The sequence below is a fragment of the Chlorocebus sabaeus genome, chromosome 14 (assembly GCF_047675955.1).
Source record: "Chlorocebus sabaeus isolate Y175 chromosome 14, mChlSab1.0.hap1, whole genome shotgun sequence".
Lineage (NCBI taxonomy): Eukaryota > Metazoa > Chordata > Mammalia > Primates > Cercopithecidae > Chlorocebus > Chlorocebus sabaeus.
The window spans coordinates 23,891,960-23,915,747 of NC_132917.1; the positions used below are offsets into that span (position 1 = coordinate 23,891,960).

The 23,788-nt window shown below is 46.9% G+C and overlaps 2 protein-coding genes and 1 long non-coding RNA gene across 6 annotated transcripts in view; 2 read left to right on the forward strand and 1 right to left on the reverse strand.

Moving 5' to 3' along the window:
- FAM228A (family with sequence similarity 228 member A) overlaps positions 1-8,942 on the forward strand; it is a 40,518-nt gene extending 31,576 nt beyond the window's left edge. The window contains exon 8 of the mRNA XM_073022816.1: positions 8,794-8,942. Coding sequence (XP_072878917.1) covers positions 8,794-8,829 — 36 coding nt within the window. The 3' untranslated portion in view covers positions 8,830-8,942. The remainder of the gene's footprint in view (positions 1-8,793) is intronic.
- The window catches only part of ITSN2 (intersectin 2), a 152,977-nt gene that overhangs the window by 2,955 nt on the left and 126,234 nt on the right, over positions 1-23,788 (reverse strand). For all 4 annotated transcript variants that reach the window (XM_007971313.3, XM_007971318.3, XM_007971317.3 and 1 more), the window contains 8 exons: positions 15,218-15,339; positions 12,147-12,253; positions 10,456-10,639; positions 6,834-6,932; positions 4,914-5,081; positions 3,955-4,170; positions 3,244-3,365; positions 2,391-2,473 (listed from right to left, as the gene is read on the reverse strand). In XM_007971313.3, the coding sequence (XP_007969504.2) occupies positions 2,391-2,473; positions 3,244-3,365; positions 3,955-4,170; positions 4,914-5,081; positions 6,834-6,932; positions 10,456-10,639; positions 12,147-12,253; positions 15,218-15,339 (1,101 nt within the window). The remainder of the gene's footprint in view (positions 1-2,390; positions 2,474-3,243; positions 3,366-3,954; positions 4,171-4,913; positions 5,082-6,833; positions 6,933-10,455; positions 10,640-12,146; positions 12,254-15,217; positions 15,340-23,788) is intronic.
- Positions 10,626-12,235, forward strand: LOC140713298 (uncharacterized). Its single transcript, XR_012095232.1, has 2 exons — positions 10,626-10,727; positions 11,994-12,235. It is a non-coding gene; the product is annotated as an uncharacterized lncRNA (long non-coding RNA).

Here is a 23,788-nt window from a genome sequence, read left to right on the forward strand (position 1 = left end):
CAGACTTATGTAAGTTATATTATTTAAACTGCATAATTATCTGATAAGGTAGCTCCCCATTTTACTGATGAGAAACACTGAGGCTTAGAAAGGACTGTAGTGTGATCCACTCAGAGCTGCTAAATGGCAGGGTCAAAATTTAAACATCAGATACCAAAGTCCAGGCCCAGTTAAGCCTAGCACAGAGCCTGGCACAAAGTAATCGACAAATGTGGGAAGGACTGAACACACGGACGAGGCACAGCAACATATGCAGATGCTGATGGGAAGCAGAACTCAGGCAGAAAAACTGGATTGACATCTTTGGCCAATTAAGAGATCATTATATGCGTTATGAAATAATCATTGATTTTTCAACAGCAAGCTTTTAAAATACCATTAAAATAACATTCAATTAGCAAAAGCTGTTTTAAACATACCTTTTAGGAGTATATAACAAAATAGGGGAAACCTGAATAAAAAAACATAAAGAGCTGCAACTATAGCAGCCAGGAAGCTGGCGGGAGGCCCGGGCAGGAGGACAGGCTGCATGGGGGGCCGGGTGGGGAGGAAGGTGGAGGTGCGGCTGGCTCAGAGCACAACCCTCCCCACCCCGTGGGGTGGAGGCCACAGGCCGGCCTGGCACAGCTGGAGATGCAGCAGGGAGGTTGGGGCCTGGCATTCATGTGGAGGCTGGAGAAGAATGTGGGAGTTCTGGTCGGAGGGCCTCGGTGGGGCGGGGTAGGGTGGCAGGTGCTTTACAAAGACCACTGTGGCTCCACTGAGCAGGTGAGTAATCTGTGCCATGAACAGAGAGGACACCACCAATGCAACAAAGCTGGAGCCCCACCGTCATAAGTCACACTCCGGGCCCGATGCTGGGGGAGTTGCCTTGAGGGAGCTTATGGCCATTAAGTGAGAAAAGCAGGGACTGAGGGGGCGTAAGCAGAGACAACAGAGGAGGAGAGCCGGAGGATGATCGCAGCCTCAGGACAGTGGGGGCTCCAGGTAGAAGTCACGCTGGCTAGGGCAAGAGGGAAGGTGTCATGGAGGAGGCTGTGTTTGACGTGGGCCTCGAAGAATGGGAAGAATTTAAGGTGGGGGCAGAGCACTTCAGCTGGAGGGTGAGCACACATAGGAAGGCCAGGCAGGGCAACGATGGGCTGCTCAACTAGGCAGCTGGATGGGCCGGGCACAGCAAAGAGCTGGGCATGGGGCTGGGTGGCAGGTAACAGTGGGGATGGGCCCTGAGCGCGGGATAAGAAATGTGTCCTTAATTTGGGAGGCAATAAGGAAGATACTTCAGCAGGAAGAGGTGTACTAAGAGCAGCTCTGGAAAAAAGAATACTCCAGAAATGAAGAGGATGGGTGGCAGAGAGGAAGAGAGCCTTGTGCTGCAGCCTGGGTGGGAGATTGGGGGCCTGTGACACGGGGACAGGAAAGCAGGGTGATGGGAAAGTTGCGAGGGAGGAGGACTGCAGCACAGCTGACCAGGTGTGAGGCGCCAGGGAGGGGCCTGGGTGGCTGGGGACCACACTGCGTTCCACAGGGGGTCCCAGGAGGAGGAGCTGCTGCTGGAGGGAGGCTGGTGGTCCCCTGGGAAAAGTCGTGTGATGCGGGAGCAGTGGGGCAGGTGGCTCTCTGGAGGGCGCTGTTCAGAGGCGCGGGCTTGGGGGAGTGTGGCCAGCCTGACCCTGAAGCTGGGGGTCGGTGGGGTCCCCGAGCAGAGAGCTACAGAGGCGGGGGAGAGGCCTGGGCAAGGGTGGAAGAAGAGCTGGGAAGGCGGCCATGGGGTCCAGAGGGAAGGCAGAGCCTCAGTGACTGTCATCAGTGCAGGGAGCTGGGGCAGGGAAAGTGAACTGAGCCACTAACTAGGCCACTGGTGTCACTGGTGGGGACAGGACGTGGACTGAATTCTGGTGAGGTGAGAAGGGGGAGGAGGCAGGGGCAGAAGGATGGGGAGAGGGCAGACTTAGGGTCTAGGCCCCCTGGCTGCAAAGGGAGAGGGTGGATGGCAGGCCCTGGAGGAGGCTGAGGAGGAGCAGGGGCTGCTCAGGAGCTGCGGGGAGACAGACCACAGGAGCGGCATGTAATGGAGCAACACAGCCCAAGCAGAGGTGAGGTGAGTCATGGAGAGAAAGGAGTGGAGAAGGTGCAGTGGAGGGGGAGGGATAGAGGCGCTGCAGAGTGGGAGGTCCCGGAGCTGGCACTGCCAGCCCGTGTCTGTGTGGGCAGGGGCCCCAGGGAGGTTTGCAGTGGCAGCTTCAAGAGGGGAGGGCTCTCTGGTCTGATCCCGCAGCAGGTCTGGTCTTTCAGGCCTGTCTTCATTTCATCAGCCTGACTGCAGGAGCAGTGGCCGGCATCCCTAGGGCACCTGGGGGCTGCGTCCCACCCTCCAGGCACCCCGATACCTTGGTAAGCTTTCTCGCGCTTCTTCTTCTCAGTGTCGATGTATTGCTCAGACGCCGCCTTGATCTTCTGCACCCAGGCGGTCCTGCGGGAGAAGCAGGGGCAGCCGTTGGTGGCATCCCACCCTCACAGGTCAGCCCGGAGCCCCAGAGCTCTGCCATGTTCTTCAGTCTTTTGCTAACCTCAGCTTTCACAAGTTTCCTATCAAAGACCTGATATTAGTCAACTGAAAGATGCTTATGCTAATGGAGGATCCAGCTGAGAGCTGCTAATGCCCCTTCTTGACCACAAAATGCCAGGCACTCGCAAAGCGGTGGGACCCGGAGACAATGCATTGGCCCCACGGATGACATTTGGCATGAGGGGTTCTAGCACACACACATGAGCAGCAGCACCTCCCGGATGGGCGCCCCGAAGGCGCTGTTGGAGCTGCAGGCTGAAGGAAGTTGGGAACAGCGGGGATGGGACTCACACAAGGGCGTCTGGGGGCGAAGAGCTGCAGGTGGAGGGCGGGGGGCTGAGACCTGTGGCCCAAGGAGGCCTCGGAAACCAGCAAAGCACAGTGGGTTGTCACCTGCAGGCAGCCCCTGCAGGGACTGTAGCAGGGCCTGAGGTGCCAATCTGCCATTTGGGAAGGCTGCTGAGTGGTGTGGGGAGCGAAGCCCGGAAGCATGTTAGGGGGCAGCTGCGGTGACAAAGGCCTACCGTGGGGCCGGAGCAGAGGGGCGTGTTAAGAGAGGTTCAGGATACAGAATTAGTGGGGCTTGAGCACAGCTGGAGATGGGTTTATGGCAGAGGGAGACGTCCAGGCCTTCTCCCAGAGTTCAAGGCAGGCCACACATGGTCAGGACTGACCTCTCATTAATGTTGTCTGTTCGGAGGGTGTAGACCCGATCAATGTGGGAAATGTGGAAGACAGGCTCATCGCTGGAAGGGTCTGTGGGCAGTTTCACCAAGACTTCATTCAGGAAAATGGGCTGAAAGAATTAGGGCCAAAACATAGGCTGTGAGATGGGTCAGAACTCTACTCCACCCGCCTATGACCAGAGAGAGTTCTGTTTGTTCTAAAGAGCCTTGCTGAGAAGGAGAAAGGGGTCTAGTGCCAAAGGTCTTCTACACAGAACAAATGAAACCCCCATTTGTAAGAACAATGAAGCCTCCATTTCTGGAAAAGTCACCATCAAGGTGGGTCAGGTGTTGGGACTGGGGACAGGAGCTCCGAGCACCCACGACGGCTGGTGCAAAAGGCTCTCTCTGCTACCAACGCTGGTGCCGTGCTGGGGCTCGACTTACAGAGACCCAGTGCTGAATGCGGACGGCGGTGAGCCCAGGTGCCACGCGAGGCCAGAATCTCCGCTGGAGTCTGGCTGATGGCCAGCAGCGGGTGGGGAGAGCCCAGCTGCCTGGGGCCTGAATGTGTGGGAAGCAGCAAAGGAAGCACCAGCGAGCTGGAACCAGGTAAGGAGGGTCCCGTAAGGTCAGCTCAGGGTCCGCCAGGAAGGCCCTTAAGATAGAGGTGACACCTCATTAGGCCCCTGATGCTACCTCCAGACGTGCGATACTCACCGTTTTATACATTTTGAATTGAGCATTGGACTTCGAGCTGAAAAGTTTCTCAGAGCCAGAGGAAACAGCAAACTGCTTGACCATGTAGGTAAGAAGCAGGAAGTCATTGAAGAGGAATCCGTGCAGTTCCTTATTGCTCTTGGTCTTGTATAATTTCCCACTGTGCAAGAGCTTCCGGGGCCCCAGGCAGTTGGTGAGAGAGTTGAAAATAAGTTGCTTAAAGAGAAAGAAAATTTCACTTTTTAAATCCCGGCACAAACCATCCAGTGCCCCTGAGGCCAGTGCCCTGGGCCTGAGGATACTGTAGTGGAGTTTTCTAGGTGGGAGTGTGGCTAGAACCATGCACCTTGCATGAAAGATCCTCAAATACATTACTCTTCAGAGTTCAAACTGGCCCAGTGAAAATCATTACTTCCAGCCACAGAACACTGATTCTACCAGCTGAATTCAAATAACTCAAAACAAAAAATCCCAGTCTTCTCTCCTTAGGAGAAAGGAGAATGCCCTTCAGGCCTGCAATCCCAGTACTGTGGGAGACCGAGGCGGGAGGATCCATTGAGGCCAGGAGTTCAACACTAGCCTGGGCAACATGGTGAAACCGCAGCTCAACTAAAAATACAAAAATTATCTGGGCGTCGTGGCAGATGCCTGTAGTCCCAGCTACTCGGGAGATGGAGGCTGGAGAATCGCTCGAACCCACGGAAGCGGAGCTTGCAGTGAGCCGAGATGATCTCGCCACTGCACTCCAGCCTGGGCGACAGAATGAGACTCCGTCTCAAAAAAAAAAAAAAAAAAAAGAAAAAGAAAAAGAAGAAAAAAAAGAAAGCCTTTGCAGGGGCAGGGTGGTGAGTCCACGCAGGCTGCCTGAGGTGGAGACTGTCCATGCGAGGGAAGGCTCGGAGCTGGTTCCCCACCCACAGCCTCCCTGGAGGCGCACGGCTTAACTGCACAGGCCTGACCTCCGCGAGGCCTTCGCACTGCACGTGCGCCTGGATCCACTCCAGTCGGTCCGAGTTTTCCTTCTCCCGAACTCCCTCATTCACTTGAGAGCACAGCTCCTCTGCGCGCTCGAGGGCCAGCTTTAGGGAGGAATGGTCCGCGTGGCTCTCCGGGGTGTTCTCCAGAATCTGGAAGAGAGTGGGCAGCGTCACATGGGAGGAGCTGCGTCTCTCACCCGCCCCCCGGGACCCTCGCTGGACCGCTCCGCTCCGCCAACCCCCGTCACGGGCTGCTTCCATGCCCTGAAGTGCGGCGGGGAACAAGACGACGCTTTCCGCCCTTGAGAAACTCGTACTCCCACACGTTCTTGGGGACACAGGGACAGGTAACGCTGCTGCGACAAGGTGACAGTGCTAAACGGATCAAGGCTCTGAACTGTGTGGGTCTCTGGTTGCTCTCTGACTGGCTCCTGGTGATAGGCGGGAGCCTCCCTACTCCTCCCGAAATTTAGGCCATGTAAGGGCGAGCCCTCCAGAGTAAACTGGCTGCAGCTGTGGTAAGCGTGAAGTTGCTGAATAACAATGGTTCATCACAATCTGGGGGTCACTGATCCTTTTGAAAATACCTGATGAAAGCAATGACTCCCCTGCCACAGGAAAAATACAATAAAATCACATTGTCGGCATGTGGAAGAAATGCATTCTGTTCATTCTGAAGCGATTTCAAACGAGGCATGCTGCAACTGTGAATGCTTAGAGGCCAGAACACAAACGTATGTGGTCCCTCCAGAAATTAGGGGCCATCACCAGACGCCCCCTGTCTGGACTCTCTCACTCTAGTCGGATGAGTCCACAGTCCTTCGTTTACAATTCTAAAATGCAGAAAAGCCTGAGAGCCTAAAGTTTTTACTCACTATCTATTTGGTGGCAAAATCTGACCTAAACAGAAGAGATATATTTACTTACTCTACTTACAGCGATTGTTCTTATGTTTCACTGTAGGAATATTAGTGTGTCTGGTTGTAAGTGCTGCCCTAAGGCTCAGTTGAGGAGTCATATATTATATGGTATTTGAACTACATTCCGAATTCTGAAACACATCTGGCCCCAAGTATTGCAATGAAGGGGCTGTGAACCTGCATTATGGTTCAGTTTAGTACAGGCATCTATCACATGAGGTCTATATTGAGGACACACAGCTAACAGACCAAAAGTCAAGGAATCATCAATAGAAGTAACAGGCTTATCATATGCCTGCTGTTTTTCTTTGTAAGTTACTGTAATCAATGGTTAATTGTGGCGTAATCTTTTGTAAAGTCTGCCTTTTCCTTAGAAGGCTTATGGGCTCAAGAGGGCCATATTGCTTATGGAAAAGAAAGCCAGAAGGAATTTTAGAAGGAATGTCAAAGCCGAATACAGCGAGGGACACAAATGAACTCTGTTTAGGACGTGCCAAGTGGAGCCTCCTGGGACATCTAGGAAAGGTGTTCAGGGGTGGACGGAGGCAGATCTCAGAGGAAAGACTGGAGTCTAAGGTTGCCCTGGTCTCTCTCTGGGTTCCAGATAGGCTCCAAAACTGGAGACCTGGAGGGGCCTTTCCCTGCCTGGACAAGTACACTTATGACTTTGAGATGCTGGGGAGTTTCTTGAAAGGTGGATGACAGGTTACCCAAGTGACACTGGATTCCTCTCTGATTTGCCCACTTCAAGGATTCGGCGTGTTTCTGTGCGCGCACGCCACACACACACACACACACACACACACACACACACACACACACAGAGGCGTCTGGTCCCCGGGACAGTGGGATCGCTTTTGCGGCGTCACACTGTGTGCAGGGTGAGGTGGCACGGTCAGAGCCTCCCTGAGGATCCGGCCTCTGTGGACCTCAGCGCATCCTGTTCCTAACTCAGACCCCACCGCCCGGCCTGCACACTCACACTTCTGATGAGCAGTGGGTAGCGGGTGATCCTCTGCATGGGTTTCAGCAGGAAGCTGGAGAGGGGCATTCCTTTACACCGCGGGTCAGATGCCAGCTTCTGCAAAACAACAGCGAGGCTCGTGAGGAAATCATAGCTCCGACCACAGGAAGCATCGGTCTTTGATCACCTTTTAGATTTCACATTTCTTTTATTTATGTATGTTTCTCCTTGTCTTACTGTTTTTTTTTGTTTGTTTTTGTTTTTGTTTTTTTTGAGACGGAGTCTCGCTCTGTCGCCCAGGCTGGAGTGCGGTGGTGCGATCTCAGCTTACTGCAAGCTCCGCCTCCCAGGTTCTCGCCATTCTCCTGCCTCAGCCTCCCGAGTAGCTGGGACTACAGGCGCCTGCCACCTCGCCCAGCTAATTTTTTGTATTTTTAGTAGAGACGGGGTTTCACCGTGTTAGCCAGGATGGTCTCGATCTCCTAACCTCGTGATCCGCCCGTCTCGGCCTCCCAAAGTGTGTCTTACTGTTTTATAATTTTTTTTAGGTGCATGTTTTATTTTAAAATGTGTATATATTCACAACATAGAACTGTAATTTTGCTACACTGATACTTTGCACTGTAGTAAAGTGAGGGCCTTCAACTTTCTTTTAATAACTCAGGATCTAAAATGATACCTATTGGGTTCACAGTAGGAATATCTCACCTCACGTGCCAAGCTCAGCGGATGCTCCTCAGCTTTCTCACGAATGTGAGAGCCTCTGCTGGGACTGTCCCTGCCCTGTCTTCTCGGGGCTGATTCACACCCGACCCTCAAGACTCAAGTCCTGCTTCCCCTTGTCCAGGCTCTCCCCTGGGACACCTTCCCTCCTTTCCAGGACCCTCCCTGGCCACACCACATGTGCACCAGGTGATATAGGGAGAGGCATCGTGTTTCAGTGTCTCTATTCCACACCCGACTGAACGCCAGGCCCAGGGCCCACATCTTACTTGCCTCTACCCCTGGCACTGGTACACTGCCTAGAGAGCAGCTGCTGCTCTAGGGTGGCAGTTTTTAATGACGGAAAAGCACACTCACTGTAGCCTACCTGATCATTTCCCCACTACTGGATATTCAAACTGCCCCCTTTTGTTTTGGCCATATCTGTATATGTTGCTGTCACAAGGATCTTCGTGCTTCTTATTTTCATATTTTTCTGAGTCTTTTTAAAAGTAACATTTTAGAACACAGCTTATTGCTAGATTTTGCTTTTTAAGGTAAGCTATAGCAGGCCTTTCATTATGAGGCAGTATTTTTATTTATTTTTACTATTGTTACAATTGTGATGACATTGAAATCCTATTTACATCATTATTGTTTTAAAACATGCACATATACTAACAATTCTCAGTTTATCTCATTATTCTGATGAATGTTTAAGTCTATGATCTTGGTTTCCATGTTTCTTCCAGTTCATTTCGAGGCAACTCCCCGCCTCCTACCCTTATCACAAATTGAAGGGCTCTGTCCTCAGTGCCTTATATTGAATCATTTTTGCATCCCTGAGATCATAAGGAAAAATACGATAATCATTTATTGAATGCTAATAATAATGTGTTGGTCTCTGAGTTAAAGTCCTTTAAAAGTATTGTATGATAATCTCCTTTTATAGATGAGGGGACTGAAGGCTCCTACATGTTAAATAACTTGCCTCTGGTCACACAATTAAAGCCTCTCTTGTTCTAAGCATGGTATACTATAGCCTCCTGGGATAATCCTATTTGGTTATGACAGACTCTTCTTTTCGTGTAATGCTTCATTTTATGAACTGTTACTTTAAGAGTTTAACAGCTGTATTTGTAAAAGGTAGTGGGTTTTAATTAAACAGGCCTGGAATCATGGCTACTTTTGCTTTATAGAATGAACTACGTGACCTCTCTACTTTTTCCTGTGATCTGTGACAGTTTGTATAATATAGAATAATCTATTCTTTTAGAGTTGGAAAGAATTCACTGTTAAATCCATCAAGTGAACCCAGCTCCTTTTTGGGGTAAGTTTCTCAATTTTCTCTTTGGTTAACAGTATCTTAATAGTAAGATTTTCTATTTTTAAAAGATGTTCTATTCTTATTGAGCCAGTTTTCAGGTTTTAATAGAAAATTACACATTTTGTTTATGTTTTCACATTTGTTAGCATGTCTTTTGAAATTACATGCGCTTTAATTTAAGAGATCTCCTTACATACATTCTGACTGTTACTTGTGTTTTTTCCTTTTTCTGTTAGATTCATCAGTTATATTTTATTGCTTCTCTTCAACATACCAGTTCTTGGATATATTGATATAATTTGTGCTTTTTATCTTTATTATTGCCTCCATTTTCCTTTTGGAATTTCTATTTTCTGCCTAAACATCTTTATAGTTTCTTCTTCTTTTCTATTCTTTTCTGACAATGAAAATGTTTAAATTATGTACTCTCTCCCTTAAGTACTGATATGGCTGTTTAATAGATCCCAATATGCAGTATTTCATGAACAAAAAAACCCAACAGGAAATATGAAAAAAAGCCAGAAAACAGATTTTACTTTCTATTTCCTTACCATTTTAACAGCTATAATAATAGTTTCTACTACTGAACAACATTAATGCAAATGACTTCTCAAAATGTGACTTTCTATTGTGATAACTTATATGAAGGATGTTGTTGACTCATTACATTATACACAGTGTTTTCTCTCTGAGTACAGCTGTAGCTTTACTTCTCATATTTAACTTGTGACGTGGCATCATGGAACTGATCCTTTCTTCTTCTGCTCATCAGTTTCTGGAAGCTTTGATGACGTCTGTGCACACTTCTGGTATATGTACAGGATCACAGATATGCATTTTATATATTATCCTAATTCCTGTTTCCTACTCTCATTTCCTTTTGTCCCAGTTTATTCATCTAGTTATTTTAAATTTTATCTTGTTGCATTTTATACGTTTGAGTAAGCTATTTTAGGGCCGGGTACGGTGGCTTACACCTGTAATCCCAGCACTTTGGGAGGCCAAGGTGGGCAGATCACCTGAGGTCAGGAGTTCGAAATCAACCTGGCCAACGTGGTGAAAACCCGTCTCTACTAAAAATACAAAAAGTAGCCAGGCATAGTGGCACATGCCTATAATCCCAGCTACTCTGAAGGCTGAGGTAGGAGAATCTCTTGAACCTGGGAGGCAGAGGTTGCAGTGAGCCGAGATCACACCACTGCACTCCAGCCTGGGCAACAGAGCGAGATTCTGTTTCAAAAAAAAAAAGAAAAAAAGTAAGCTATTTTATACTCTTTCTGGAATAAGATAGGTATTAAATGAATGCAATTTACAAAATTAAGAAAGTGACATTCTGGGTGTTTCTTGGGAGTCTAAAGTAGCTGATAAGTAAGTATGCTTAAAAAAAAAACACTCTGTTATTAGATGGGGAAAAAGTTATGGTCCCAGTGCCAGGAAGAAATCAGGTCTACAAAAAGGCAACACAAAACAATGGGAAAATTATCTGCCGTCCTGGTGTTTCCTTTGATGGGGATGCCCTTCTCCACTGCCGGGATTCCCTGCTGGGCTATTGTGTGCTGTTGCCCCCAGCCTCAGAAGGAGCCTGCCATGCAAGGCCCAGAGTGGAATTACCTTTAAAAATTCTTTGAAGTCTGTGTCTTCATCTGTCTTCTGCTGTAGCAGAGCTGCTCCATTAAGCTGGCAGCTGCAGAACCTGATGTAGGCCTGCATGTGGGACAGCTCAGCTGCCAGGATGTCCCCAACCATCTGCACCGGCATCTTCTCGCCCCCGGTCTTCTTCCGCACCCGCAAAGCCCTGCAAAAAACACACCCTCATTCTGTGTTTCTAAGTGAATGTCTCAGCTAATTGAAGGATGAATCCCATGGCAGATGGCAGAGCAATGGTAAGGATAACCAGTGAGTTACCTGAGACCCTCTGGCACTGGGAAGGAAAAGTCGAGAGGAAGAGGAGATAGCCTGGGCCAAAAGCTCTGCTGGTCAAGCCAACCTGGGTGTGATGTTAGCAAAGAAAAAAAAAGTAAATAAAGTCCATACATTTGGGTGGGCCGGGCACTGTGGCTCACGCCTCTAATCCCAGCATTTTGGGAGGCCAAGGCAAGAGGATTGCTTGAGCCCAGGAATTCGGGACCAGCTTGGGGAAACATAGTGAGACCCTGTCTCTACAAAAAATGAAAAATTAGCTGGGCATGGTGGTGCACACCTATAGTTCCAGCTATTCCAGAGGCTAAGGTGGGAGAATCGATTGAGCCCAGGAGTTCAAGAGTGCAATGAGCTATGATCACGCCACTGCACTGCAGTGTGGGTGACAGTGAGAGCTTGCCTCTAAAAATAATAAAAATAAAAATTAATTTTAAAAATGTACACTTGGGTGGCTGGGCGTGGTGGCTCACGCCTGTAATCCCAGCACTTTGGGAGGCCGAGGCAGGTGGATCACAAGGTCAGGAGATCAAGACCATCCTGGCTGACACGGTGAAACCCCGTCTCTACTAAAAATACAAAAAATTAGCCGGGTGTGGCAGCGGGTGCCTGTGGTCCCAGCTACTCAGGAGGCTGAGGCAGGAGAATGGCGTGAACCTGGGAGGTGGAGGTTGCAGTGAGCTGAGATCGCGCCACTGCACTCCAGCCTGGGCGACAGAGCGAGACCCCATCTCAAAAAAAAAAAAAAAAAAAAAAACACTTGTGTGTTTCAAGGCCTTTAGAATTGTTTTGGTTTCACCTTAGCTTCTTGGCAAAGTTTTTTGAAAGATTCTAACTTGTTCTCAGTTGAACGAAGAAGGAAATTTTCAGTCTGTAAGAGAAAAAAGGGAGCAGGAGCAGCAGGGGCCGGGTGTGGAGGCGGAGGGGCACTATCTCCGAGGGAAGCTGGGACTGCTCATCCTCCCTTGGGGGCCTGTCCTCACAGCCACGAAGGATGGACAGTCACCCCAACAACAGAACCTACATGGGGATGGAGACTTAGGAGAGCACCAAACTAGGCAGTTTTACCTGCACTGTGAGCTGCAGCTCTCCTCTGACTCTTCTGCCCTGCCAGGGTCAAGGACATCTTATATCTTGGAATCATAGATATGTTGTGTAATGATTTAATCTTTTCTTTACCAAAATATTTTGTTATATTTCTTTACTTTCTTCAATACTTATGTATCTTACAGTCACAGGACATTTCATCAAATGATAATAAAATAACAAGCCTGAGGGAGCAGCTGAAGTTCCTTTGCTAAGAAGCCCCTGCAGAGGGTTTTGTGTGAGTCTCAGTCTGGGGCCTCTGGGGTCAGCGGCAATGACAGGTGATGCTCAGGACTCACTTCAGCAGCTTCGTGTTGGACATGATGAGCTCTTTCCAGTTAACAAAAATCAGGGCCATCTCCCCTTCAGTGAGAAAGCCTGACTCTGCCATGCGTTTCTGAAAAACCTAAAGTCAAAACATAGAAAAACTAGTTAGTTTAAGTGTGGATACACAGCCTACGTGTGGTCTAAACCAAACAATGTCTTCATAAACTGAAACTAACCAGATCAAACAATGTCTTCATAAACTGAAACTAACCAGATCAAACAATGTCTTCATAAACTGAAGCTAATCATCCAAGTAAGCATACTTATGACACATTTTATATTGCATAATGTTCTTTCTTTTTGCTAGCGTAGCTCCTATCAAGGCTGATTCCAAGGACTGACTCTAGTAATCTCCTGGTTAAGAGGAGATTGTCAGATTTCTCTCTTAGGGATGTTATGAAGGTTAACTAGAGCCAAGGGCATAAACACCTCTGCACTGTATGAGCTTGCAGAATTGAGAAAGCAGGCCATTGTTAGGCGGAGCATCTCAGAGTTCTAGACAACAATTTATGAGACATTCAACGGGAGAACCAGAGTAACAACTTATGCCACCCCTAAGATAACTCTAAGCAGATGTGCGTTTCAGAAGTTGGCTCCTGAGGAAGAAGTAATAATACTCTACATCTGTATTACATGACACTTGAGGATTTACAAAGCACTGATATGTACAAATATGCAGATGCTTGTGTGTATGTACACGCATGCGTGTGTGTTTGCAGGGTTCTCAATTAGCTTCACAGGTGATGGAGGTGAAACTGAGTCAGGTATTATTATTCCCAGTTGACCCATGAAGAAGTAAAGGCTCAGAATGAGACTTGCTCAAGGTCACAAAGACTGAGGACTACAATTCAACAATTCAACTCTTTTTGATTCTAAATCTAAGTTTCTACTGCATAACTGAGATTCCTAGGGAATGAATGACTTTAAACACCTTAAGGAAATAGAGAAGTTATCTGAGACACTCTTCTCCTATGTCATCTTTCCAAAATGCCCATGACATGCCGCTCTCCACTGGAATCGCTCAGAGCTCTCCACTGTCCATGTGAGAAGACGCAGATTCCTCCCGGAGGTTCCAGGGCCTATGAGACCTGCCCCTGCCGACCTCACCAGCCTGGCCCTCAGCTACTTCACACTCCAGTCACCCTGGATGGCCTGTAGGCCCCTGAATCCCTCCATACATGCCGTCCCACTTCCGTATCCTCCTCCTGGAGTAGCAAACTTGTCCTTGTCCAAAGCATAACTGGGAATTCCTTCCTGGCTGGGGTGGTCACTACCCCCCGGTTTCAGCCTTGCTGGCCCCACTGTACCTCTCTCCATCTGCCAGGACTCTGACTTCCTGGGGGACAAGAACTGGCTTTCATCTCTGTTCTCTGGCATGGCCCTTTGCACATCATGGTTTGTAATTCATGTTTACTGAGTTGAGTTGAACATGGATTCACATAATTCAAGTAAAAGTGCTGGGCACTCTCTAAAGAGAGTTTTACAGTTCCAGATCACACTGGAAACACCAGGCCACTCCTGTGAGAGCAGCCCTGGAAAGACGGCCGGCCTGCTCAGAGGCTGCTGTGGAGGGACAGAGAAGCGTCTGGCTGTGCATCTGTTTGTTTATTCGCTGATTCGTTCATGCCCCTCTAGCCATCCAGGTAGCTGCTTTGTGCCGGGCTTGGTGAGGTAAACAGATGGGAATAAGATGGTCAGGCCTCTGGGAATCTTCATGAGGATGGTCATAAGAAGGCCTCACCTGTGAATGGTGCTTTTCGCCCTGAATCCTGGACCCGGACCTGACGCTTCACTCCTCAGAGTATGGGGCAAGCACCCAGTGCCTGCTCACCTCTGTCCTAGTGTTAGGGAGACCGCCATACCTACCTACAGTCCCTTAGGATTGGAATCTGACCAGCAGCAGGGCTGATCCTTGTAGGGGGTCAAAATGATGGGCTTTTCTTCTAGGCCATCTGTCCTGGCCAGAGAGGTGCAGACATAAACACACCCAACTCACTGACTGCTTACGGAAAGGCCGAGCAAGGGCCAGGATAAGTTGTGGGAACACAGGATGGAGGCTGCACAGTCCCTGCTCTCAGGGAGCCACAGGCTTGCAGGGAAGACAGATATCACCAACTGAGAAGTGCCATATAGTTTGCATGGGAGGGGAACAAGTATTCCATGTCTGGATATCCCAGGCATTAGGCCTGCGTTTAAGGTGGAGAGTGAATCCAGGGCAGGGCTTGCTGGGGAACAGCCGCAGAAGGACGCAGCCTCTGCTCCATTCTGCTATGAAAGGCATGGCCAGGTATACGCTGCACCCGTTGGGTATATGGGGGTGGGGGACGCCTGTTCTTTTCAGGTGGTTTGTTAATTTAACTGGTCTTCTCACCTGAGGGTCTGTACACTGGGAACTGAAAGGCATGGGAACGAAGGTATAGTAGAAATAGAAAGTCTTATTTTGTTCACTGAAGCACAAATCATTTTAAAGTGCTACTTGAATAAGGATAGCTGTTATCAGCATAGAGGTCACTGGTGTAAACAAACAGTAGCTATGTGATATTTGGGAACTATTTTACAGTATGCTCCCATTGGGTTTTCCAAACTGATACAAACATGAGGTGAACACTTCCACTGTTTCACAGTTCCTCCAGAGATACCAGTTTACGAAAATGTCAGATGTTAAAACAGATATTAGGCAAATATCGGAGGAAGCTACGGTCTGCCGTAGGCCCTTCCCATCCACTCTATCCCCGTCCTTCCTTGATGGGGCTCCTGCCACATCCAGCGAAGCCATGCGAATGCCCTCTTGTTCTCCCGCTTCACTCTGAGTGACCTCATCTGGGGGAAAGAGCTCACTAGAGACTTTCAATCTGAAGCATTATCCGGCAGGCAGAGACGGCATTTGGAGGGTGTGAGAGCTTCCATCCCTATCTGTGAATTCACACATCCAAAGTGCTGCCTTGCTTTGCCTCTGCGTGGAAGCAGCCCTGAGTCTGGTTCCCACCGTCTCTCGTGGGAGACAGCAGATACCCCGAGCGCTAGCCAGCAGCGGCCTCCTCACCTCGACGACGAGCTGAAGGTCGGCCATGTACCGCTCTTCGGTCTGAATCAGCTCGTGAATATAGCCCTGTCTTTTCCTCTCAATTGGCTGCATTGTGTCCAGGGTTTGCAGATCAGCACACCCTGTGGAAAAAACAGGGTAGTTTAAAATATTACTTTAGTCAACTTTGTAGAAAATAGACATTTGTCAGCAGACATGCTGGGTTTACAAATGCTGCTTTGAAAGAATGACGCAGCCTTAAAAAGAGCGCTGCTAACTTCTGCAGAGCGGCATGCGTACGCGGAGAGTTGGCATTAATGAGCCGGCACTCACAGCTCCAAAGCGGCAAATCAGCAATGTCTGTAACGTTTCAATGTGCTCCTAATTTCTTTTCGGAACTGTGCAGAGCGTGTGAAGAATCTCACCATCTCCAGACATTTTTCAAAGTTACTGAAATGATTAAATGAATCAGATGCTTCAGACCACTCCAAACTGCAGGTCATAAGCCATTACTGGGTCATTATATCATTTTGGTTTTTAAAATGCTGGTCAGGCCCAGCATTAAAAAATAAACAAACAGAAATTACCATGCATATGGCTTTCGTAAATCTTGTGAAATGTTTAGTTATATACGCATTCGAAGTGTAAAATAGATTTCTCACGGTGAGCTACTGGTAAAGAAATGAAAAACATGTCTCCAGATTTCTCAAAGGAAAGTTCTAAGGTTATAAAACCTGAAATTCCCAGATCCCAGTAATTCCCCGAAGACCACTGCCTCATCTCACTCGAACAAATAACTCCTGGTACCCTCCCGATATCCAGCCACAAATGACAGGAAAGTCACAAGCAGCCTCGCATCCGAGTGAGAGGTACTGCATTCACTTTGGATCAATTTACAGGCACATCAGAGCTGAACTAGATGTCAAACTATGAAGTGACAGAATTCCAGAGTCACTTAACGAGTGGCTGAGGGCTTGTCTATACACAGTGATGTGGTGAAATACCTCAGGATACCCTTCTTAGAAAAAAAAAAGCAAAAGCAGTGGAAGTTGTCAGAATCAAAATGGAGTCACTTGTGTTAAAAATCCTGACAAAGGGCCAGGCAAGGTCATGAAGAGAGAGTTCTCATCCATGAATGCTTGATAACTAGAACTATCACAAAAGACTGCAAAACCACAACCTTGCATAAAGGCCATGGTGACCTTACACAAAATCATCCTGCAAAGGTTATTATCTGCCCAGCAGCTGCCTGTCCAACCTCGGACTGGTGCCACCCTTGTTACTGATTCTCACGGCCAAGGATATTTATTTTTATATATATATATATATATATATATATATATATATATATATATATATATAAAATTATGTGATCCTCTTCATTTTTCCTTTAAAAAGTTTTGTCCTCCTTTACCTCTCTGAATATGCACCTGTTGGCATGCATATTCCCACTGCAATAACTATTCTTTTTTTTTGGAGGGGTGGGGGACAGAGTCTCGCTCTGCCACCCAGGCTGGAGTGCAGTGGTGCAATCTCGGCTCACTGCAACCTCCGACTTCCGGGTTCAAGTGATTCTCCTGCATCAGCCTCCCGAGTAGCTGGGATTACAGGCATGCGCCACCACGCCCAGCTAATTTTTGTATTTTTAGTAGAGACGGGGTTTCACCATATTGGCCAGGCTGGTCTCGAACCCCTGACCTCGTGATCTGCCCACTTTGGCCTCCCAAAGTGCTGGGATTACAGGCATGAGCCCCGCGCCCAGTGCAACAACTATTCTAAATGAACGTCTGTTTATCTTAGAGTCTCCCTCTCTGTCTGTCATTTAGGTTGACAGCATGTAGGTACCCAGCAAGCTACAACATGAGGCAGCAAGTGCTTGTGTCAGAAAACTGGGAAAGAGACGAATGAAGTAGGGAAGACCTTCTGTAGCTCAGGCAATCAGGAAGGGCAGCAGAGAGAAGGCGCACCCCTGCACCTGCCAGGACACCGTGCATCCAGCAGGGTGTGTTGCTCTTTCCACTTTCCTTTGCATTTGCATATATTTTGTATGGATCTGGGCTTACAGACAGTTCTAAGGAAGACAGCTTTTCTATATCCTACAGATGGTGCCAACAGCTTTAAAGAAATTACTCCCACAGAGAACAACAACAACAAATAATAGGACAGGTTATGTTTGGTGTTTCTAAAAAGAAATCATAGACTGGATGTGATGCCTGTAATCCCAGCACTGTGGGAGTCTGAGGCGGGAGGATCACTCGTGCCTAGGAGTTGAAGACCAGCCTGGGCAACAAAGTGACTACCAAAAAAAAAAAAGCCAGGCTCGGTGGCATGTGCCTATAGTCCCAGCTACTTGGGAAGCAAAGGCTGGGAGGAGTGCTTGAGTCTGAGAGTTCAAGTTTGCAGTGAGCCGTGACTGCACCACTGTACTCCAGGCTAGATAACAGAGTGAGACCCTGTTCCAAAAAAAAAAAGGAAAAGAAAGGAACAGGGAAAAGGAAGGAAAAAGTGAATGTAAGGGGAAAGGGAAGGGGAGGGGAGGGGAGGAAGGAAAGAAAGAAGGAAGGGAAGGGAAGGGAGGAAGGGAAAGAAAAGCAAAGGGGAATGGAAGAAAGAAAGAAACGAAAAAGAAAAGAAAGAGAAATAAATCATAATGCCACTGTCATGTTCAAAATTGTTAAGCTTTTAGGGGGACAGTATTTTATCTTCTGCCGGGGGAACTGCAGAGAGTGACTGAGTGTTAAACACAGGCTAATCCAAACGTCTGCTTGATGAGGCTGTGGAGCAGGGAGGAGAGGCTGGGTGACCAGACTCCTGGCGAAATGGCTCTGATCCTGATATGATCCAGTGGTGCTACTCGGTGTGGCCAGGTGATTGATGGAGGGAACTGAGGCCAGTTTCCAAGGTTGCCCCACCTCCCACACCAGTGTCTTACAAACTTCATGTTCTGCTTTCAAGACTTTCGCCACATCCACATTCCATCTCTATTATTATTTACTTAATATTTTTCTCTAAACGTACTCATGTTTGAAGTTAAATGTGCTCATTATGTTTCTTCTAATAATCATTAAAGCAAATATATAATCATTCAAATAAAACAGGTCCATTTTGTGTACCACTGCGTTGAGTACCATGAGGATACAACATCACACTTCGGGAAACAATGATTTACATTAAAAACCACAAGTGCTGGCCCCTCTATCTGGAATAATACCTTGGAATAATAGGAAGAACCTCAGATATTTGTTTCTAAAGCTGGACTATACATTGCATCAGCTTTAGCAGGACAATGTGGGGACACCCTGGCATGCCATGCCTAGCTGACCCTTTTGCATTTCATCACGATGGCTCTTCAACTTTTTTTTTTTTTGAGACAGTCTCACTGTGTCGCCCAGGCTGGAGTGCAGTGGTGTGATCTCGGCTCACTACAACCTCCGCCTCCCGGGTTCAAGCGATTCTCCTGCCTCAGTCTCCGAGTTGCTGGGACTACAGGTGCCTGCCACCACGCCCGGCTAATTTTTGTATTTTTAGTAGAGACGGGGTTTCGCCATGTTGGCCAGGCTGGTCTTGAACTAATGGCCTCAAGTGCTCTGCCCATCTCGGCCGCCTGAAGTTGCTGGGATTTACAGGCACGAGCCACCGCACCTGGCCTGCTCTTAAATTTTTAACCTCTGTTTAAGTTTCCAACCGGACTCCTACCCTCACTTTCAGACGTTCTTACCTCTGATGTCAGGGTAAAAATAAAGACACAAGGCCCCTCTTCCTCCCCTCTGTCTGTCCACTTGTCCCTGTGTCCTTCCTGAGTCAGGGAAGGAGGGGTCCTGTTTCTTTCTAAAGCTAGCCTGTAACTGGCCTCTCCTCCAGGGCCCCTCCCTTTCCTTCGTTTTCTATGTTCACTCTTCGCCATTTCCTTCTCAGCCTATAAACTTTGCTAAGTGTCCCTCTTACCCCACTGTTTGAAACCAACCAACAAGCACCCTTCCTCCAACCCTGCCCACTCCTCAGCACCGCCTTTCTTTGGTCTCACTGGCAAATGTCACTGGAGGGGTTTACACCCATGGCCAACTCTCACCAGCTCTCCCTGTCACATCTCCACTCGGGATTCTGGTTTCTGCCCCACCGCCCCTGACACTGCTCTCGGGAAGGTAATGATGACCTCGGCATTGCCAAGTTCAGCAACCCCTGCTGAGCTTGCACCCTCCTCTGCCGGCCCACAGCACGGGTGCCTTGGATGAAAAGTCTTTTTGGAGGCTCGAGTCTGCCTCTCTCAGCCCTTGCGCCTCTCCTCTTCTTGGTGTTTCCTTCTGTCTTCTGCCTCTGCCGGCTGCCCAGCTTTCTGCTCTCCACAGTCCAGCAAATGTCAAAATAGGCTCCTGACACTTCTGTCCTGTGCAGTCAGATGAATCCAGACAATGAAGCAGACTGTGTATCTCGCTCGCAGGGCCCCAGTGCACATGAGCTTATCAGGCAGTGAGAAACTCTACAGAAAAATTTGATGAGCTCAGAGTTTCCAACACGTATTCGACCACAGAATGCTCTTTTTGAGAGAAGGGAGGGTAAAATCTTTTTTATCCTGATAAAACTCCTGATAAACTGAGGAATTCGGGTCTTATGGATAGGATACACCCCTTTGCCACCCTCTATACCTGCACTGTCAACAAAGTAGCCCTTAGCAACCTGTGACCACTGCACACATGCAGGGTGGCTGCTCCAAATAAAGACATGCTGTCAGTGTCAAACACACACTCAATTCGGAAGACCTGTTCCAGAAAAACAGAAATGGGAAATGCTGCATTCATAATATATTGATTGCATACTGAAAAGATATTTTGGATAAATTGGATGAAGTAAAAATATGAACATTAATTTCATCTGTTTCTTTTGACTTTTTTAAGGTGGCTACTGGAAAATTTTCAGTTACATATGGGGCTGCATTTGTGACTCACACTTGATTTCTATTGAACAGCTCAAGCCAGCCACCACATATTTTGTGTTCCTTCCCTCACAAACGTTCAACGGCTTTCATTATTTGCAGAATGAAGTCCTAATTCGGTGGCAGAGGCTCCAGAGTCTCCAGAAGCCAGCCTCGGCCTACCCTTCCAGCCTCAGCTCTGACTATGCTGCCCGCCTTTCCACCTCAGCCCTGACTACGCTGCCCACCTTTCCTCCCCCAGCCTCATAGGCTGCACACACTTTCCACAGCTCTGCTGTTTTTGCTCCTATTGTATCCTCTGTCCACACCTCATTCTCCACAAAGAACCATCCTTCTTTGGGGGAAACCTTCCCCGTCCCTCTGACACCCCCAGACCTGCCTCTCCTTTGCATTTCCGTGGTACTGGTTTGTATCTGTATTTTAACATTACATGTCGTCTAACTGGTGCTGCTGTTACTCTGTGTAGTTAGTGTGTCTGTGGCTCTCACTGCAGATCAGGGACCGTGTCTAACACGTTTCTGTAGTAGCAAGCTGAGCACAGTGTTTCGGCTGCCAGCAGTCAGGGAATATTTGTTAGGGGGTAGAATATTGTGTTGGTCCTAGGCCTGTTTGTGCCCAGGCCCATTTCTCTCTTTTTTCCTGTTCTGCTCTGGGCTGCAGAAAAGCCAACCCTGCAGGCTGTTTTTTCTAAGCTTCTGTTCTAGTTGGCCTCTGCCTGGGTTTGACCAATGAGAGGAACTCTGGCAGGACACTGAATATTACAGGGTGGAGTAGGAAAAATGTCCTCTCTCCCGAAGAGTGACATGATTAAAAAGTTTTCTGTCTGTTAAGTAATGAATGCAAATGCTGGGCTTGCATCTTACACAAACTTGGAGTTCAAGAATTCAGATGAATTAACACAAAAAGTGGCCGGGTGTGGTGACTCACACCTGTAATCCGAGCACTTTGGGAGGCCGAGGTGGGCAGATCACTTGAGGTCAGGAGTTCGATTAGTGGTAAATGCACTCAGACTTCGTCTGAAAATGTGTTTATAATTTCTCTCTCATCCGTGAATTACATTTCCAGCTGGACAGTCACTTTCTCTGTGTTGCGTGTTATGTGAGGCCAGTCCAATTGCTGTTCATGTGGTTATTCTGGTTTTTCTTGGTGCTCACTTGAGGTCTGAGCACAAAGGAATCGATATTACTGTAGAAAAATGTTTACTGAATGTAGCTGGAAAATTACACATTTAACATTATTTTCAGCTATTTCACTTTAAAGCAAAAGAACTTCCTAATCTCCCCAGGTAGCCTCCTCTGTTATTCTACTTGACCTATTGCTAACATTTAGTAGAGATGAAACCCCGTCTCTACTAAAAATACAGAAATTAGCCAAGCATGGTGGTGTCCGCCTGTAGTCCCAGCTACTTGGGAGGCTGAGCCAGGAGAATCACTTAAACCTGGGAGGCAGAGGCTGTAGTGAGCTGAGATTGTGTCACTGCACTCCAGCCTGGGCGATAGAACAAGACTCCATCTCAAAAAAAGAAAAAGGAAAAGAAAAAAGCACAAAAATTGGTCGCCCACTGGGGATACCCTTAGGGTGACTGGCCAAAGGCATGGCGCAACTGGCCTGGAGGGCCACACTTACAACTTTGGCTCCACGAGATTCCAAAGAAAAACGAAGTCTCATTAAAGATGAGCTCGAAGTATTAAAAAAAAAAAAAAAATCACAAAATATGGGAAAAAAATCCACCATAAATTAAAAAATGAGGATTAGAACACCAAGAACATATGATAGAACAAAAATACACATGGAGATGTAAAATATATATGTTTAACATTAACTCAAGACACATAATGAAGGGCTTGAAGCCATAGGTAGTCTATTAAAATAAAGAATAAGCAGAGTTGAAAAAGAATAAAAATGGCAAATATTGTCATGGAAATGATATATTAATAGATTAAATAGCAGATTAAACACATCTTAGGAATTAGTAAACCTAAAAACAGATCTGAAGAATTACTTAAAATGCAGCCCAGAAAGAAACAGATATGGAAGGCTGGGCATGGTGGCTCATGCCTATAATCTGAGCACTTTGGGAGGCTGAGGCAGGTGGATCACCTGAGGTCAGGAGTTCAAGACCAGCCTGGCCAACAGGGTGAACCGTCTCTACTAAAATACAAAAAATTAGCTGGGCATGGTGGCAGGTGCCTGTAATCCCAGCTACTCAGGAGGCTGAGGCAGGGGAATTGCTTGAACTCGGGAGGTGGAGGCTGCCATGAGCCAAGATCATCGTGCCATTGCACTCCAGCCTGGGCAACAGAGTGAGACTCTGTCTCAAAAAAAAAAAAAAGATGGAAAACATACAATGGAGGTTAAGAGACACAGAGGACAGAATGACAAGGCCCAACATACATCTGACAGGTAGTCTAGGAGAAGGGAATAGAAAGAATTGAGAGAGGAAATATTGAGATTATAATGGCTGAGACTTTTCTAGAATTGAAGAATGATACAATGTCCCAAATTCTGAACAATGGCTTCTGATTAGGAAAAAATCAAAAACAAATCCATACCAGAACACCAAAGAGGGAAGAAAAAACATGATTAAACAGTCAGAAAGAAAAAACAGAATAACCACATGAACAGCAATTAGACTGGCCTCACATAACACACAACACAGAGAAAATGACTGTCCAGCTGGAAATCTAATTCACAGATGAGAGAGAAATAAACACATTTTCAGACAAAATCTGAGTGCATTTACCACTAATAGACATGACTGGAAAAACTGTTAAAAGATGTATTTCAGGAAGAAGGAAATTACATAAGAAGGAAAGATAAAAGAGATATGAGTAATGGTGAGCCAAAATACTAGTAAATGTGTAAGAAATCAAAATAATCACTGACTGTATAAAACAACAATAATAATGACTAAGTTGGCAGGTATAAATACAAGGTGAAGTTAAAACACAAAAATATAATAACATGAAAGACAGAAGAGAATCATTAGCAATAAATCATCCTTGCATTGATCAGGAGAAGGAAGAGATATTGATCAAAGGTAAACACATATGTTAAAAAAGGAAAGGTAACCACTCAAAGAACAGACATAGAATACATAATTTCCCAACCAGTAGAGGGCAATAAAAGAAACAAAGAAACTTAATCAGTGCAAGGGAAAAAGAGGCAAAGAAAATGCCTGGTAAATAGAAAATACATAATAAAATAGATACAAATAAAAGTATTAAATCGTTTTAATCAATGTAAATGGCTTAAATCTGTCAGTGAAAAGAGAGGCTCTGGATTAAAAATCAGGTCAAAGAAATGTTGGAAGTAGTGGGCTAGAAAAAGCTATCCAAATAAAAATTCTAAAAGCAACTGGGGAGGTTTTATTACAACAGACAAATTAGGCTTTAAGGACCCATGTGAGATGGTAGAAACAATTCACCAGGAACAAGAATAATTCTGATCTTATTTGCAACTAACAGGAAAGCCTCAAAGTGTAAAATAAAAAACTAAGACCCGTACCCCACCTCCCTCCAAAATAAAAAAGAAAAAGAAAAAACTGACATATCTATAATCACAGTAGTAGAGTTTAATATAGTTCTCTCAATGAAAATTAATGAGAATATGAAATATTTGAACACTATTAACAAGGTTAACATATGAACACACATACAAGA